Genomic DNA, 19,738 nt, shown 5'->3' on the forward strand with positions numbered 1-19,738 from the left:
CTTTTATGACAATCATGTGTTTATAATTATTATTAATTTTATTTCCAGTGTATTCACTTAATTGAACTAAAGTTCTTCCAGATGCTATAGTAAGACTTGAACCTGTGTCTCTGGAGCATTTGTTTGGCCATTGGGATTACGAGTCTGGTAACATTACCGCAATGCTGCCATCTTCCAGAGCAAAAGCAGATTTCTTCCCCGTGAACTCCATGCTTTGTTCCTCATATAGTGCTACTGGTTCTCAGGTTTGGATGTCCTGGGCTGAATTTTCACCAGTGAGCTGGGAGATGGGTCTGTTTTTGAATCAGAAACCTGACTCCAGTTGGAAACTGATTAAAGTTCAGGAGAGTAATCTTCCCAAAAAAATTCTAAGTGTCACAAAAACCTGAAATACTGTTACATTTCGGACTCACTAATAACATTAAAAGTAGTTGATATTGTGATGACTTTCATCAGGCAATTGAGATTGGCCTGCTTGAGTATGAACTAGATAATTGATGACCCAACCAGGAGCCCCATGTCCTGTATTTAAACAGGAGTGTCAGTCTCCTTGGACTCCTGATACAGTTAGCACACTGTGGGTACTCTGTATGATATGGTAGGATTATGTAAATGAAGGAACTTTGTTGATGACACTTTGGCCTCTGTGGATTTATTACAGATATATGTATATTTAAATCAGCCTCATGCCCTTCCTGGATTCCAGGCTGACTGCATTGGCAGGCTGGGCAAGCAATATCGTGAGAGGTGAGAAATTGGACACAAACCCAATTTTTTGCTCTTGCTCATATTTCCCACCCCGTCCCGCTACGCTACTCGAGCAACGCAATGGGATGGAAAATTCCCACCCCAGATTGTTACAGGTGTGACCCCTTACTCCAGTTGGAGACAGACTTCCTGTCCAATTTGAGCTGGCAGGGAATGGAGATAGGTTAGTTAAAGTGTGGGTTCACTTAGACATCAGTGGCAGTAATCACTGAGGCTGTTGACTTTCCTGAGGGAAAGACCTGCAGTTCATGCTAAAGCATTTTAATGCAGCAGGGGGAGTGAGATGGTACAGGAAAGTCGGAAATTGGCACCCAGGGCAGAGCACACCTTGGCTTCATCGTAACCTGGATGTAATATCAGAGATCACAAGGCTGAGTTAGAGGATGCTCTTCTCGAAGGTTGACAGAAGGAGATCAGCCCATCACACAGCAGGGTCATCTCTCTGCTCATCACTCTCTCTGCCACCTCTTCCGTCTCCTCTCCTACCCCTTATTCCTGCTCATCTCCTGATGAGCTATCTGCTTCCAGGGCCTCACTCTCCTCAAGGTCCATATGTTTCTGGAAGGTCACAGCAAACAATGATCAAATCCTTACATGAGAATGTGGAGGTCACCACCAGGTCAATGCAGGCACCAGAGTCATATCATTGGAAGTTCCAATAGCCAGTGGTTGCTCTGATGATTAGATGGCATTGGCTATGTCACCTCACTATCTGAGCTTCCTGCAGAAGGTCATCCCTTTCAAAGGATCTCTTTTATCAAGGGTCCATACACGTGGAGTAGAGAACTGAGGCTCTCTGGACTGATGGAGGATGGAGACGTCTTTATTACAGAAGTGAGAGTGCACTTTAGGGAAACTCATGTTGTTGTCACACCAGTTAGATGTTGAGGGCATGGAGGCCTTTCCTACTGATGGCCTTACTGACATCAATTGGGTATCTTGGTGGCTACAATGATACAATCAGTGACATCCTGGAAGAACCCAGAAGTGGAGATGAAACGCAATCCCATGTTGGTTGCTAAATTAATGCACCCTCCAGCTCTGGCAAAGAGAGCATCAGCATCCAGTGAGATGCAGTGGCGTGCAGTCATTTACTAAGGTCTGCAGCTGATCTTTGGGAGGAGCCAGAAGCACATTAAGGTTCTCAGAGTCTTTGCCCACTCAGGCATGGTGACTAGTGCTGGGATCAGTGAGGTCGTTGGGAATGAGGGCAGTAACCAACTGCCTGCAGAGTTGTGGTCTCCTTCGAAACTGGTTCTCGGTTATCCTAAGGTAATTCCATCTTCAGCAGTTGATCCTGGTGAAGATTTTCCCTCTGTTTCCTTCTTTCCTTTCCTGTGCCCTCCTGGGATTCTGCCTTTTCTATAGAGGACATTGCCCCTCACTTTCACAGGGCCCAGTAACTGGCATTTGTGCCCCATTGCCAGCCGTAGCCTTCCTTCTGGATTACTGGCCTTGGCATCCTTGCCTCTTGCTCTTTTGATCCCATGATACCAGAAAGGTGCTGATCCCATTCAAAGCCCAAAAATTCTGCTGATGCCCTATCTCTGCCACCTGTATAATGCCACAAATACAACCATACCTGGTGCTTAGGCCCTTTTTGCACCGACTGAGCCTGTTTCTTTACCAATTTTTATTCTTTACCCATTTGGCTTCAGCTGATCAGTTACTGGAGGTGTGGGTCACCTGTCCACTCCTTTAGCTCAGGTATTGACTCTTAACAAGCTGCTAACCTGTGTCAGTGATACTTAATTGGAGGGAGAGCAGGATTCCTGTCCTATTCTCAACCTGTGCCACTCATTATTCCAGGATAGGTGCCTTGAACTTGACGTGGCATTTAATTACTGGTGCTGGTATTTTCAAGGCCCCCTGCTTCCATTCTTGTTTTGGACTGGGGGGCTAGGGAAATCTGAAACATTAGCCCCCTTTCTGGTGTACTGTCTCTGTCAGGGATTGTGCACCGAGGGAGGTAATTATTTAATATACATTGGCTAATGATGCCTGAGGATGTTACCTAAGACAAAATATAACAAAGGGCTTTTTTTATTATTATTCGTTTGTGGGACATGGGCGTCACTGGATGGCCAGCATTTAAATTGTATTTATTTATTAGTCACAAGTAGGCTTACATTAACACTGCAATGAAGTTACTGTGAAAATCCCCTAGTTGCCTCACGCCAGCACCTGTTTGGATACACTGAAGAGAATTTAGCATAGCCAATTCACCTAATTGCTCATTGGTTGTCCTTGTAAGACAGTTGAGAGTCAGTCACATTGCTGTGGCTCTGGAGTCACATATAGGCCAGACTAGGTAAAGTTGGTAGATTTCCTTCCCTAAAGGACATTAGTGAATGAGGTTTTTCCAACAATTGACAATATCTTAATACCAGATATTTTTTATTGAATTCAAATTCCACCAGCTGCCGTGGCTGGATTTGAACCCAGATCCCAATAACATTAGTTGAGTTTCTGGGTTAATAATCTAGTGATAATGCCACCAGGCCATCACCCCTATTTTTTTTCTTTTCTACCATTTCTTGCTTTTATGAGCATTTCTCATCTCAGTGGTTCCCCCTCACATCAATTCTGTCAAAATGAAGTTTGGTTGCTACAGAATCTGCTTACCACTCTGCTTGAGAAATTATGTTTTCAATTGACCAGTGTCGATTCCATTTCTGGAAGGCAGAAATACATTTTTCAACGGGTCTGTCTAGATCCATTTTAATTTAACAGCTGACAGGAAGAGATAGCTTTTGAGGGATGTGAGTCTGTTTAAACCAGGGGTTCTGGAGGTGAAAAGAAACTCTAGCATTTTACTATCCATTCACTGATACTGTATCAGAGATCATGAACCTATCCATTATACTATTCAATCCACACAGAAGAGTGAGGGAGAAGACCCTCTGATTATTCTACTGTATAACTTAATTCCTAGCTGAAGGAAGGAATGTCTATTTTTATCTAGGAATTGTTCAGAACTGAATTTTTAGAGGAACAGCAAATTGAGAATGCATTGTACATGTTTCTCCATCAACTGAAATTCAATGTTAGTGTTACTGTTAATTATTCACAGGCATGCAAACAATGTGTTTCTGTTCCAGGTGTCATTCTGTGATTGAGTATTGGAAATATCTGTATTTATTGTGTAAATTTACAATACTTCCTGAATTTGAAATGGCAATTCTCAGGTGTCATGGTACAAAACTAAAAACTAACAGGGAAGCCATTAAAATTCTACGTATTTCTGCAGAGCACAGCACTTTCAGAACTAATGAATATCTGAGGCGAATGGGGTATTGCAGTGCGATAAAGGTTTTAAGGATTTCTAAATCTGATTTTCCTGCCTCATTGTGGCTGGCAGCTCAGCCAATAGTCCATTAACTTTTGACGGGACTGAATGAACCTAGCAGGGCTGGAAAATTCTGCCCACAGTCTCCCTCGAACAAGATGGAGTGGCTAACTGTGTTTATTTCTTTGAGCAATGAAGGAACAGCGATTGACTTGATAATTTTTATTATATATGTAATCTTATTATATTCTAAAGACATTTTCACTTTTATAAAAGAAATGTGACATTTGCTTATTTTATGCTGTTTAAACATACAGTACACAGTAAGAAAATCAAGTCATGTTGGAGAATTTGAATCTTAAACATGGACAGAATAATATTTACAATTTGTAGCATTTGTCTTTTACAAGTAACCCGGTTAAACAGCATTCAGAACATCCATGCGAAAGCATGTTATTTATTGAACAGAGAGATTTGATTATCATATATCAGAGATTAATCTAATTTTTGTTTTCATATATCTTTCTGCAGATATCTCCGATTTTATTGTCCGCTCATATAAATTTATGTTTCGGAATTACAATCCATAAAGATTGTCCCTGAACACAATGCCAGGCTTGTTAAATCAATCGACATGGGCACCTCTTCCGTTGAAAGCTTCTAGCATCAAAGCCTGTACCAATGGTTACTCCTTCAGGGTATCTACAAGCCTCACCTACACCAACCCTGAAACGGAGCCAGTGGAAGGTGAGCAATGAAGCAATAAATACAAGTAATAGAAGGAAACAAAATCACAAATCGGCAGGTTATTCAGCACTGTGGATTAGAAAAACTATAAGACACTAAGGGCATGAGGTTTCTTTATATTGTGGTAGGGCCTTGAAGCAATTCTCCTGAAATTAGTGTGAAATAGAGCAGCTTTAAGCACAAAATAATGTTTAGTGCTCATCAAATTTCCGTGATCTTTACAGCTTTGAGTGTACCCAACCCACAAAAAACACCGTTATCATCATTCAGGTTATAAGGGGCATGGACAGAGTGAATAGTCAGAAGCTTTTTCCCGGGGTGGAAGAGTCAATTATTATGGGGCATAGGTTTAAGGTGCAAGGGGCAAGGTTTAAAGCAGATGCATGAGGCAAGTCTTTTACACAGAGGGTGGTGGGTGCCTGGAATTCATTGTCAGGGGAGGTAGTGGAAGCAGGTACAATAGTGATTTTTATGGGATGTCTGGACAAATACATGATTAGGATAAGAATGGAGGGATATGGTCCCTGAAAGAATAGGGGGTTTTAGTTCAGTCAGGCAGCATAGTCAGTGCCGGCTTGGAGGACCGAAGGTCTATTCCTGAACTGTAATTTTCTTTGTTCTTTGTTCTATCCCAGCTTGATTTAATCACCATTGTAAGTTTCTTATAATTCTGCTTGTTTGCAGACCTTAACAAGAATTATCTTGGTGCATTGAACTTTTGGATATAAATCTATTTTAATTCACAAAGAAACTCATTATTTTACACTGAGATAACTAGCAAATAGTTCAGAACAATGATTTTTAATATAATTTATATTGAGTGACTCAGAGGTGGCAATTTTAACAAGTGGATCAATTTTTTTTCTGTTAAACTCACTTTCAGCAGTTCTAATCAAACTGCACCAAGTTACTGGACTTAAATACATCAAGGGGTGTCATTTAAAGTAACATTTACTTCACATTACATTCTAAAATTGCCTGATGGCTTTGATGCATGGGTATACAAATGATTCTGAGCAGAAACTTGATAAGCTGAGTAAGCTAAGAGTACATGGTGTCAGAGACATGGATGGAAGATTGGCTGACTGGCAGAAGGTGGAGAGTGGAGATAAAGGGGTCTTCTTCAGGGTGGCAGACAGTGAATATTGGAGTTCTGCAGGGGTCAATGTTGGGACCACAATCTTTCACTTTATACATCAGTGATCTAAATGAAGTAACTGAGGGCATTGTGACCAGGTTTGCAGATGATACAAAGCTGGGTTGAGGGACAGTTAAGTTTAAGTTAGTTTTATTTATTAGGCACAAGTAACACTGCAATGAAGTTACTGTGAAATTCCCCCAGTCGCCACACTTCAGTGCCTGTTCTGGTCAATGCATCTAACCAGCACGTCTTTCGGACTGTGGGAGGAAACCTACGCAGATACGGGGAGAACATGCAAACTCCACACAGACAGTGACCCAAGCTGGGAATCGAACCTAGGTCCCTGGCGCTGTGAAGCAGCAGTGCTAACCACTGTCCCATATGCCGCCCCTATCAAACGGAACAGGTAGTATTGAGGAGGCAGGCAAACTGCAGAAGGACTTGGACAAGTTAGGAAACTGGGCAAAGAAGTGGCAGATGGAATACAATGTGGGGAAGTGTGAGGTTATGCACTTTAAGAATAAAGAGGTAGATTATTTTCTAAATGGGGAGGGAATTCAGAAATTGGAAGCGTAAAGGGACTTGGGAGTCTTCATTCAGGATTAACTTGCAGGTTGAATCGTTAGTTAGGAAAGCAAACGCAATGTTAACATTCAGTTTGAAAGGGCTAGAATACAAAAGCAGGGTTGTATTGCTGAGACTTTATAAAGCTCGGGTCAGACCACATTTGGAGTATTGTGAGCAATTTTGGGCCCCGTTTCGAAGGAAAGATGTGCTGGCCCTGCAGAGGGTCCAGAGGAGGATCACCAGTACGATCCCAGGAATGAAAAACTTGACATATGATGAGTGTTTGAGGACTCTGGATCTGTACTCGGTGGAGGTTAGAAAGATGAGGGAGAATCTTATTAAAACTTACAAAATTCTGAAAGACCTGGATGGAGTGGAGTGGAAAAGATATTTCCATTAGTAGGAAAAATTAGGATCTGAGGGCACAGCCTCAGGGTAAAGGGACGACCCTTTCGAACCAAGATGAGGAGAAATTTCTTCAGCCAGAGGGTGGTGAATCTATGGAATTCATTGCCATAGCAGGTTGTGGAGGCAGAATTCTCCCCAAAAAATTCCAGATGTCGATTTTGCATGAAAACTGGAGTAATTCATGCTGTTTTTTTCAGTGGGAGTTCAGAGAAGAATCTCCCAGACTCTGTGTACTGCAGAGGTCACCAGCGTGAATATCATTAAATTTCAGAGTGCAGGGCCTATCCCCACTGGAGAGGCTGAAATCAGTGTGCTGAGCAGGCTAATGCGCGTGTGCCAATCTGTCAGTGCCAAGGTCAGCACATGCACAGCGGCCCTGCACTGATGACCTCCCGATGGCTGACCAGCTCAATCGTTGGCCCATTCCATGACCCCCATAATGCCGGTCCTCCAACCCCTCCATGGTCCGATCACTGGTCCCCGACCAGCGATGACCCCCTCCCCTCCTGGCTCGCTGCAATCTCCAGCCCCCCTCCCCCCCACTGACCGTTACCCCTCTCCCAACAGTGCCAACCCCCCAGCAAACTTTTTGCCCCCCCCCCAGCCCATCCTGATCACTGGCCTCCCTCCTTCCGCACCCTTCCTTTGCAGAGTGGCAGCGGGATCCCCCACTCCCACCGATCAGCCCTTTGTCCTGTCCTACAAGAGACCCTGCCCCCTATGCCATGCCCCAATATTTGATGCCTGATAGGCAGTGCCAATGTGCCACCTGGGGCATTGACACTTTGCCCCTTGGGCAGTACTGGGGCACAGCCTGGCACTTCACATCACTTCAGCGGGATTGGACCTCTAGTTCCCCATTGGTGGAGAGCTAATCTAAACCCCGCTGGAGTGAACCACTCTGGCACGAGGGGAAGAGGCTGGCAGGTCATAAAGCATTTAAATTACTTCTGCACCTCCCTGCCGATTTCCGGTGCAGAGCAGACTCCGCCAGAAATCTGCTGCTGGGAGACGCTATCAGGTTGGAAATACATGCGCAAATCCCATGCATCACCCATCATGAGATTCTCCCAGTCCGCTGCGCTAATTTCATCCCCCACACAGATGGGAGAATCGCAGCCTGGGTCATTGAGTATATTTAAGACAGAGATAAATGGATTCTTTATTGGTAAGGGGATCAAAGGGTACAGTGAAAAGGTAGGAGAATGGTTGAGAAATTTATCAGCCACGATTGAATAGCAGAGCAGAATCAATGGGCTGAATGGCCTAATTCTGCTCCTAAATCTTATGGTATTATTATGGATGGGAAGAATGCTTTTCAAAACTAGTGCAATTTTGAGTTCAATATGTTCCTGAATTGTTAATTGCATTGAAGGTGGAAATTCAAACCCATAGTTTTCTTTAGGCAGCTCATAAAGAGGGATGGTAGCATTGATGAGAATTCTGCCACCTCTGAGTTAATGGGAACTATTTTATCTCCATTTGCAGAATGTAATAGTTAGGGATAACTAGATTGTTTTTCACATTTACCGATCTTATCTTTGGAAAGTGAATTAGCTGGACATAGATTTTGTTCCTGGCAGCAAGAAAATGTATTCCCTGTTACCAGACACCCTAGTCTTGCCTCCAGCAAACACAGGGACAACGTGCTATTGAAACACCTGCTGATCAGAGTTAGTGAAGTATGTGTGGGCTAATTAGGAAAACACGAGGAGATATGGCCCCCTTTTATAGCTGGAGCTACTCAAAGCTGAACGAGTGAAGGAACCAAACCTGCGATTTTCTTAACTTCTGCAAGAGGTGCCTGTTGCTGCCTTATTCTGAACTCTTTATCCTTTCCTACAAACCACGCCATCCCCCCCACTGACCTACGCACTGACCCCCCCCCCACTGACCATACCATTCCTGCTGATCACCTGACTCAACTCCACTGATCAGCTGACCCCACCCCCATATCACCAAATCCTACCCTCACTGACTACCCAGCCCCCACTGACTACAAGACCCCACTTATTACCCAATCTCACCCCCACTGATAACCAGACTTCATCCACCAATCAATCACATGACCCTCCCCAACCCCCACTGATCTCATGACCCTCACCCCAACTGTTTACCTGACCACCCAACCCACATTGACTACAGGACCCCACTTATTACCCAATCCCACCCTTACTGATGACCGGACTTCATCCATCAATCACGCGATCCCAACCCCCATTGATCATCACATGACCCTCACCCCAACTCCTCACCTGACCCCAACCCTGCTGACCAACTGACTCCATCCACTGGATGCCAGCCTCGAAACGCTGGCTCTATTCTTTCTCCACAAATGCTGTAAAAAGTCTGACAACACCAGGTTTTAGTCCAACCTATTTATTTGATAATATACTCACAAGCTTTCGGGGTTAGCCCCTTCGTCAGGTGAAGGGAGAGTTCTGGCCTCCATTCACCTGACGAAGGGGCTAACCCTGAAAGCTTGTGAGTATATTATCAAATAAATAGGTTGGACTAAAACCTGGTGTTGTCAGACTTTTTACTGTGTTTACACCAGTCCAACGCCGGCATACCCACATCATGTCCACAAATGCTATCAGACCTGCTGAGATTTTGTAGCATTTTCTGTTTTTGCTGTATTTGACATGGAAGTCCGTGGTCGCCAACACCTTCTGACGACATGGTACCTGGAGAAAGATTCTGTGTTTGAGCATCACCCAAGAAAATATATATTGGGTAAAATTAGCCTTCCTTTTTGAACAACACTGCCATCATCTAATTGTATAATATCATATCCATCACAATTGAAAATATTACAAGTTACATGTGATTTGGTTCAGATATATTTATTCAACAATGGCATGCTGCAGCAGAGCTGATTGCCGATAAGCCTCAGGATGTGCTTCTTTAGAACAATTAGATTTGGTTTAAACGGACAACCCAAGCCAGGCTACAGTAGATCAGGCTTTGTCCCACTTCATCTGTACACAGCTTCCTTCAATTCTGTCCTTTATTCTGATTCGGCTTTCCATTTCTATTATGACACAAACATTCAGATGATAAAATAATGCATTTTATAGTGCTACAAATACAGTGTTCCTATCTATTCTCCAACTCACTGTGAGGAATGCCATGGGGGAAGGTATACTCAGAATAAATATAAATCACCTGTCCACAGCCCCTATAAAGAGTTTCCTTTCACTTTGTTTTTGCCTGGCATTTTTTTCTTTTCCCTCTCTGATGTGGTGATTTTTTGTAGCTGTTTTCCCCTATTGCTTGCTTTGTGAGAAATACAGATTTACATTATGACTTGCCACAAATAGTTTCACTAAATAATCCTGAATTTCCTCACTAAGCTTTGGTTAGACTCCTACCTCAACTGGAAAATCTGGTGAAATGGATGGTGCGCGGGGAGTGCTGGGGGTGGGGGGGGCGGGAGGAGGAGGAAGGACCCAGTTCCTTGTGGGGCAGCAGGGGTGGGGACCCAGTTCCATCAAAGTCTGCCCCACCATGAAGAAGCAGAATCTTCCACTTCCCTACTATAAAGCCAATGACTGTGAAACAATTAAGCTGACAGGGAGTTGGTGGCTGCATAGTGAGGGGGGTTGGGGGTGGGGGGGGAGGGGGAGTGCTGGGGCAGAGTTCCTGTCTCTCCAGCTCAGAGAGATCCTAGTGTAACACCAGAGGCTGGAATATGGCGAAAGTGTGTCAGGCATACATTGTGGAAATGCAAGACTCCTGTTTTGGACCATGGCAGCCTTTGATTTGGAAAGAAAAATAAGATCAATCTGCTTACACTGAGTTCCAGGGTGGGCAGGTACTGGATCCTCTGGTCATACAGAGGAAGTAGGTGCTGGAGATGTACCCATAGTGGCATTGATAACCACTAACCCCATGGCCTTCACTGTGACCTCTCAAATTACAACACGGTCCGTGTTGGAAAGCACTGATGGGCACAATCCAGGCAGCACTGCTTGGACTGTGACCATAAATCAATGTTTCCAATATAATTAAATGTAAATCTCACAAAGTCACTGGGGAATAACTACATTAGCTTTAAAAGCATTTGCAGAAGCATTTTGTGAAAGACCTTTGCCTCCTGCCAAATGCTTTCATTTTGTTGATTTTTCCATGTTTGCTACATGCCTTTCATTTGTGCCTCAGCCATCTACATGAATGACTCTCGGGTCATTCCCTCATCTTAATTAAGCCCCCTGTCCATCTGTGGAAAAGGAACAGAATTTTCTTCAGATCAAAATATTGCTTTGTGTTGTTAAAGTTAATCCGTGAACCTTTACTCCATGAAGACGTTTCTTCTTGTACAAATGAGAATTTTGAAAAGGTTAGTCTCTTTTCCAGGTGTGTTTGTTTACCTGTTGGAGGAATCCGAGACAGTGGTTGGCTTTGAAGCCTTGACAGCAGGAAGATCGGTAACGATACAGATAAAGAATCGGGGAAGAGGGGAAGACTGCTGTTTTGACTGTTGTAGCCGTGCTAACCTAGCTCTACAGTGTAACAATGGTAAGTCAAGACGATAGGTTATATTCCAATCATAGTCTCAGCTGATGCTTTTATAAAGAATCCTTAGGTCACAATTGAATGTGAAGCTTGTTTAATAAGGTGCATTTCCTTTTACATTTTGATAGTTATGGGATTGTGCATATCTGCATGGGAGTTACTGTGTAAGAGCTAGTGTGACAAATCAATAAATCATATTCTATATAGTATAGTTTCTTACCAAGGAGAGTTCCAAGCTAAGGAGAATTCATAGGTTACAGAGGGTATACAGCACAGATGCAGGTCATTTGTCCCAAATACTCCATGCCAGAGTTTATGTTGTACTCCAGCCTCCTCCAGTCTTTCTTCATTAGCTGTTACCTTCTCCCTCACGGGCTAGTCTAGCCTCACCTTAAATGCATCTATGCAATTATTTGTGGCAGTGAGTTCCACATTCTCACCACTCTTTGGGTAAATAAATTTCTTTTGATTTCTTGATGACTGTCCTATATTGGTGGTCTCCAGATTAGCTCTCCTCCACAAGTGGAATTTCTGCAGCTCCTTGAGAGTGTGTGGGGATATTCAGAAGGAAACAGGTCTGACCCTCTCCCTAACATGTTCCTGCAAATTGGTTTCATTTTGAGTTTTGATTACTTTTCCCAGAGGTAGAGTCCCATCAGCAACGACTACCTGCTCAGTAGCAACAGGTTATGAATTAAATTATTGGAAGCTTAATTATGCCCTGTTTAAGCATTTTAGTGTTAGTTTCCAAAAATCATGTGGTGGTGTCCCCCTCTCCTGCCCCCAATCACCACTTTGCCTGCAGCTTGTCTCCTCACACAAGAGCAGTGTAGGAGGTCCTAGCAACATGACAGGCACATGCTGAGGAAACATTAAAGGAGTCATGTTATTCTTTGCAGCACAAGGGTGCAAGTGAGGAGAAATTTCTTCACCCAGAGGGTGGTGAATCTATCATTCACAAGAAAGTTGTTGAGGCCAAAACATTGTGTGATTTCAAGAAGTAGTTAGATATCGCTCTTTGGGTTAAAGAGATCAAGGGATATGGGGGGAAGGCCGGATCAGGATTTTGAATTTGATGATCAGCCATGATCATAATGAATGGCAAAGCAGAATTGAAGGGCCAAATGGTCTACTTCTACTTCTAGTTTCTATGTTTCTACATTCACTGCTTTCATTTGTGGTGGTTTCCCAACAGATAGATCGAATGGTTTGTGCTAGCATCAGGTTGTAACTTCTGGTTCCAGCATTGGTATCACTCCTTCATTTTGTCTGCCCGCTACATCTCTGTATACCTGAGCAGCACACACCATTCCCAATGGGCCTACTGGCCCCTTTGCCTTCAGCTGCTCTGATTGGCCCTTCCCTGTCCAGAACCTGCCCATCATCCCAATTGGATGGTCAGTGCAGAAGCAGCATATTGATTGGCTGCTTCCTGTAAAATCTCACCAAAGGCTGCATGGCTGACATGGACAGGGGTCCCCGTACATACAATGTTTGAAGGTGGGGAAAATTCTGGTCACTCTTTCTGTGTCGACCCTATCAAAATCTTTCATAATTCTCTCCTCCACAAGTGAAATTTCTGCAGTTCCTTGAGAGAGTGTGGGGATATTGGTCACCCCTCAGTTTCTTTTCCAGAGATACACAGCTCATTCATCCCCTCCTGAGAGATAAAAAGTTTAAAGTTTTTTACTGTCACAGATAGGCTTTCATTGACACTGAAATGAAGTCACAGTAAAAAGCCGCTAGTCGCACACTCCGGGTACACTGAGGGAGAATTTAGTGTGGCCAATGCACTTAATCAGCATGTCTTTTGGATTGTGGGAGGAAACCAAAGCATCTGGAGGAAATCCACACAGACACGGGGAGAACATGCAGACTCCGCACAGACAATGACCTAAGCCGGAATTGAACCCGGGTCTCTGACACTTTGAGGCAGCAGTGCTAACCGCTGTGTCACCATGCCCACATTCCTGGTGTCATTCTTGTACATCTTTTTTCGCATCTTCTCCACTGCCTCTTTGTCTTTACAATCTTTATAATATTGTGGCCAGAATTATAAACAGTCTTCTGGGTGTGATCTGACCAAAATTTGGCAGAAGTTCATTCTCTCCCTCTAGAAATAAACTTGAGTGTTTGATTTGTTTAGCTGTGGCTTTGTTAACTCGTGTTGCTGCTTTTAGTGATTGGCGTATTTGTACTTCCAGATCCCTTTACTCCTCCACCCCATTTGCATTATTTTTAGCAATATGGGAGCTCTTTTATATTTCTTGCCAAAATACTTCTCATTTATCAGTGTTGATTTGTTACTGTCCTCGTGAATCTGATCCTCAGGAAATAACATTAAAGATATGTACACAGAACAACTCTCCTCATCTCAAACGATAGATTTGCAGTGGGTTAGAGTTCAAAATTGTCCACTTAAGTTAATAGAGCTTGAGGTTATGAAATTTTGCAGCACAATGAATCTTGCAGGTATATGATTATTACTTAGAACATTTGCACATATTAATCTCGTAACGAATCAGTTCAAGATATGGCAGTAACCCAGATCTGAAACGAAAACACACCACTCCAATTTAAGATGCATAACTAATCAGTACTTTAGCAAAATAGCAGTCTGAATAACAACCGGCATTTACCTTAGTCTCAAATGTTTACTGATTTGAATAGGTCTGTACTAATTGTAAAAGGTAACATTTCTGAACTATTTCTTATCTACCAGTTATGACCATGTAATTTGAGGCAAAAGTGTTAACAGTTAGAGAAGGAGGCTAGTTTGCCCAATATATCTGTGCAGACTCTTTGCTAAAGCAATTCAAAGCCAACCCCATTGATCCTGACCTCTCCAGGGCCAATATCGCCTTCTCCATCAAATACTCCAAGTACAAAATGTTCTGCACTCCAACAACTATTGTGGAAAGAAGTTTCTCTTCCTTGACACTTTTACTGATGGTGCTAAATTGTTGACCCATCATCAATGGCTCTCCAACATAAGAGGGAGTTGTCTTTCCCTATTAACTCCATTAAGACCTTTCAAGATCTGTATAAGTTCCATTAAATCTCCTTGTTGCCTTCTGTCCCCCAGTGATCACCCCCCAGCATCTTCAATCTCCCCTCATAACTGTAGTTTCCTATCCCTGGCATCATTCCGCTGAATCTATGGCATACATTCCTTATTGTTTAATATCTTTCTTGTACGTGAACATCATGCTCTAAATGTGGTGCAAGCAGTGTATTTAATTCAAATTAATCTTTACTTTTTTACTCAGTTCTGCCTCATTTGGTATATTAATTTCTGTTCATTGGCTTTTCATACTCTTCATACTGAAGTACATCACCATTTTGAAAAGAAATGGCTAACTAGACACTTCCTTCAAAGCTCACACAACATAGTCACTGCCTAACCTCCAAACTATTTCCCAAACAGAACTCAAGGAGTACAGGAGAGGGAAAATAAATCGGTGGCATCTCCCTCCCAAATCATAGACGAGCAATTCAAATCAGCAAGGCGACTGGTTATGTATGCAGCATTCCATATCTCACCTTGCCTCATTAATTCCAGGGATTGTGATTGATGCCACAGACTTTAAATATACATTTATAAATATACATTTCCCCTAGTCTATGCACACCAAGCATTGAACAGCGCAGTACAGGCCCTTTGGCCCTTGATGTTGCGCCGACCAGTGGAACCAATCTAATGACCCTCTAACCTAAACTATTCCAATGTTATCCATATGCTTATCCACTGACCATGTGAACGCCCTTAAAGTTGGCGAGTCCACAACTGCTGCAGGCAGGGCATTCCATGCCCTCACTACCCTCTGAGTAAAGAGAAACAAAAATATCAAATAGCAAATTTATCAAATATAAGAGGCTGGGAAACTTTTGCAGATACTTTTTTTTTAAAGAGCAAAAGGAGACTTCTGGCAGAATTCTCCCATGCCCCCATCAGCAGAATCAATGCCAAGTGGGCATGGGAAGGAGGAGGGGGATAGAATTTGGCAGGAGGCCCAAAATCGGGAGATCTACTGGAGCCCAGCATGGAACTCATTTCCATCCAGCGGGTGGTGAGGGATTGGAATGCCCTGCCTGCTGCAGTTGTAAATGCGTCTAGTTTGGGGGCGTTTAAGAGATCTCTGGATAGGTTTATGGACGAAAAGGGATTGGTATAGGCTAGTGGGTCATTGTTTTTGTAACTGGTCGGCGCAACATCGTGGGCCGAAGGGCCTGTTCTGCGCTGTAATGTTCTATGTTCTATGTTCTATGTTCTATCCCACTAATGAGATGCTGATGAAGGCCTGACCACCCAGCAGGAAAACACAATAGTACAAAGTACATCTGGAACAAGGTCAGGTTTCTACTGAACAATGCCTGGGTCTGCCTCCTGAGCTCAGGATGGAGGCCAGTGGACAACCTGGACCCCTAAATGCCACAGCAATGGGTCAGAGGAACATCTGCTGATTAACTTGCAAGATTTGGTGTCCGGTGGGCGGGAGGTAGGGGGTCCACCTTCCAGCCTCAAAATATTCTTGGAGAGCCACTAACTTTCGCAGGAGGTCCATTTTCCAGTCTCAGTGCTCCCAGAGTTCTGTTTTCATTTTCAGGATGTCCACCTTTTTTCTTCAAAAACGGTCAGTGATGTTGGGTGCCTTTACAAGATGGCACCTGGGTAGACTACTCACCATGGAATAATGTTGCAAAATATATAATTAATGAGGTTGGGGCTGGAAGATTTGGTGTGTTTTCCCATCAGCCTTCACAGTGGGAAACATTTCACATTCCTGCCACTGGACTTAGCTCCAGAAGAGGTATTTACCCCTTTATTTTGACCCAGTACCATTATCCGCTGCTTAAAAAAACGTGAGTTGACAGCGACTTCCACAATTCCTAAATAGCATGTTCCATCTCTACAGAACACCACAATTATCACTAATGTGCTATTTCCATTCCCACAACAAGCATCTTTTTTATGCTGTAAGGAAATGTGTTTTCCTCCAGGAACCAATTTACAATTGTTATGGGAACATAGGGACAGGAGCAGCCCTTTTAACCTTTAAAGTCTGTTCCCCAATTTGGTGCAATAATGGTTCATGTGAGACTTTGTATTCCCTGCCTTTATCCCACATCCCTTAAAACCATTAGTCAACATAAATCTATCAATCTCAGAATCAAAATGACCAATTGATTTAGTATTCGATTGTTGGAAGAGAGTTACAGATTATTGGGTGAAGAATTGATTCTTAATTTCATTCCTGAAGAAGAGTCAGATGGGCTTGAAATAGTAGCTCTGTTTCTGTCTCCACAGATGCTGCCAGACCTGCTGAGTTTACCCAGCATTTTCTGTTTTGATTTCACTATTGAAAGATTTGGCTCTTTATTGGATCATAACTCCTAGTCTAGAATTCCCAACCAGTGGAAATGGTTTTCCTCCATCTATCCTAACTTTTACCCTAATTAGGTTGAAAACTTTGACCAAATCACTCTTAACCTTTTAAATTCCAGGGAATACAATCCTCATTTATATAATATTTCTTTATAATTTAGCCTCGGAGTCCAAGTATTGTCCTTGTAAATCTACACTGCATTCCGTTCAAGGCCAATATATCCTTCCGAGGGAATTAATCACAATACTCCAGTTGCAGTCTTAACATAGCTTTATGTAGCTATAACATAACTTCAATCTCTCTGTACTGCTGTCACTTGGATATAAAGCCAGAATTCTATTAGCCTGTTTCATTATTTTCTGTGCCTGTTCATAAAATTGTAATGATCTGTGTGTCCTATGGTCCCAAGTCTCTTTGTATCTCCACTGTATCAAGCTTTGCACCATTTCACCATAAATAAACTTAAATTTTGTAAACTTTAATTTAGAAACTATCATATTAAAGCCTTTTTTCAATCCAACCTCATGTTTGCCTACATTGAAATGCACTTGCCACAGTTTTGCTCACTCATTTAACCTATTTATATTTCATTGTAAATTTTATGCATCTATCTAGACGGCTTGCAATGTTGGTTACTTTTGTGTCGTTGGTCAGTTTGGAAAAGTGGCTTTCTGTTGTATCATTATGAAAAATGGGCCAGAACTCTACCGCCTCGCCATCCTAGAATCGGAGTGGGCGAGGGTCTGACAACAGAAATCTCTACTGACCTCAGAGTGTGGATTTCTGGTCTCGCCCAAGCGAGTCTGTAAAATCCCACCCATGGTGATTAATTGAGACCCAAACACAGATACGTCTGAGACATCGCTCCTCACATCCTGCCATGCCTCCTTCTCCTCAATCAATTACCTAACCAGGTTAACCATTTACCTTCAATTTCATGAGTTCAACTTTAACTGTCAGTTTGTATGAACACAGGAAGAGGTGTATTTTAACTTTACAACCTGGACATTAACCTAACATACAGATTGAATCTGTATCATTTTTCTTGTTCCATTGTGTCATCCAATCCCACTTTCCATCTTGGTTTACCGTTTTGCCACCTCTTAAACATGCTTTTCCTGAGTTCCGGGCTCCTGATGTACATGTTATAATTGGAATTTAATCCCTGTTACACAGGGAGGTATAAGTCCAGATTTGTAAGAGCCTTTTGCTCCAATCCATTCATTTATTTGAAAACAACAATAACTTGTGAATGTACAATTTACCTTTACTCCCCTTCTTGCCAAAAATGATTGTTCAAGTTCACTGTTCTAAATATTTTGGGAGGTTATTCTCAATGAAGATGCCCAGTTTCTCTTTCTATGGTCTTGGAAATGAATAAGCACCCTGAACTTGAGTCTTCACCATGTTAATACACAGGTCACCTGATATTGGATGAAGACATGGATAGGACAACCTTCATTGTTAGCACTGGGCTGATTGGTTCTCTGGAAACCATGACAATATTTCTCACCACCACGCTGGAACCTCAGACGCAACAAAATGGCACCATGCATTTGGTGTTTTCTTCTGTGCTAATGCCTCTGTTATGCAGCAATGAGGAGAGGATTGAGTCTACAACCAATGATGAGCAAGAGTAAGTCTTCATAAGTTACTGCCTCGTGAAGTTAATGGACAACTTTTAAATTAGCCAATGGAAGCTGGGGGTGCAAAATCCTTCAACAGACTAACTGATTCTCAAAAAACTGTTAAGAGATAAAGTTTGGGCAGCATGAAGGTCACTCATTGGCATTAAGGGGAAACTGCCAGCAACAGCACCCCTTCCCGCCCTACATTCCCTGGGTCCCTAACCCTAATGGTGGCACAGTGGTTAGCACTGCTGCTTCACAGCTCCAGGGTCCAGGGTTCAATTCTAGCCTTGGGTTATTATCTGTGCGTGGTTTGCACATTTTTCCCATGTCTGCATGTGTTTCCTCTGGGGTCCCATTGTCCAAAGATGTGCAGGTTAGATGGATTGGCTGTGCTAAATTGACTCTTATTGTCCCAAGATATATTTATAGGTTAGGTGGATTAGTGGGGTAATATACATGGTGTTATGGAGATAGGGCCTGGATAAGAGTCGGTACTGACTCAATGGGCCGAATGGTCTCCTCCTGCACTGTAGGAATTCTGTGATTCTAACAATACCGTGATTGTTCCTACAACACATGGATTGTAATGATTCGAGAAGGCCACCACTTTCTCAAGGGCAATTAAGAATGGGCAATAAATGCTGCTGTAGCATTCCATATACAAATAAAAAAAAGAAATCCTTCAGTTGTCCTAGGGCACCAATTTCCGTATTACAGGACGTTACTTGCCTGAAGCAGGTGGGTGCTCAGCCTGTCTTTTTCATGATCCTACCCAAAATCCTGAACAAGACTGCTAAGTGACCCAACACCATTGTAAGCTACACTGCCACAATTTCATTAGATGGAGGCAATTGAAATTGGACATAGTGTGTGAATTAGTATGCAACTGTTCAAGCTATTTGTAGAATTGCTTGATCTTTCTAAGGGAGGCATTGCCCTTTCACAATAAATGAGCCAGTGCTTCAAGTAAATAGCAAAGGTGTGTCTCTTACATGTGTTCACATTTGGTGTACGAATATTGGACAGCATAACTACAACTCTTGGGAGATATAGAATCATATCCATTTTCTTAGCCTGGTTATGAAACTGCTTCAAGGCTATCATGAAGATAACCTCTACCACAATGAAATGAAAGGACTATTAAAATCACTCATTCTAGAGTTGTGGCTGGAGCAACTGACCCCAGCCATTGTAAGGATGGAATTAAAAAATTGCCTATTCATTTTTGCATATATTACGTGCATTGAAATTTGGAACTTTAGACCCCCCCGCCCAAGAGTTT

At 42.7% G+C, this 19,738-nt stretch overlaps 1 protein-coding gene across 7 annotated transcripts in view; it reads left to right on the forward strand.

The window, feature by feature from the left end:
• vwa5b2 (von Willebrand factor A domain containing 5B2) overlaps positions 1 to 19,738 on the forward strand; it is a 128,685-nt gene that overhangs the window by 44,816 nt on the left and 64,131 nt on the right. For all 7 annotated transcript variants that reach the window (XM_080185812.1, XM_080185813.1, XM_080185811.1 and 4 more), the window contains 3 exons: positions 4,589 to 4,804; positions 11,280 to 11,441; positions 18,245 to 18,461. In XM_080185812.1, the coding sequence (XP_080041938.1) occupies positions 4,666 to 4,804; positions 11,280 to 11,441; positions 18,245 to 18,461 (518 nt within the window). In that variant the 5' untranslated portion in view covers positions 4,589 to 4,665. The remainder of the gene's footprint in view (positions 1 to 4,588; positions 4,805 to 11,279; positions 11,442 to 18,244; positions 18,462 to 19,738) is intronic.

Source organism: Carcharhinus amblyrhynchos, chromosome 3 (genome assembly GCF_965287045.1).
Source record: "Carcharhinus amblyrhynchos chromosome 3, sCarAmb.v2.hapA, whole genome shotgun sequence".
NCBI classification, from domain to species: Eukaryota; Metazoa; Chordata; class Chondrichthyes; order Carcharhiniformes; family Carcharhinidae; genus Carcharhinus; species Carcharhinus amblyrhynchos.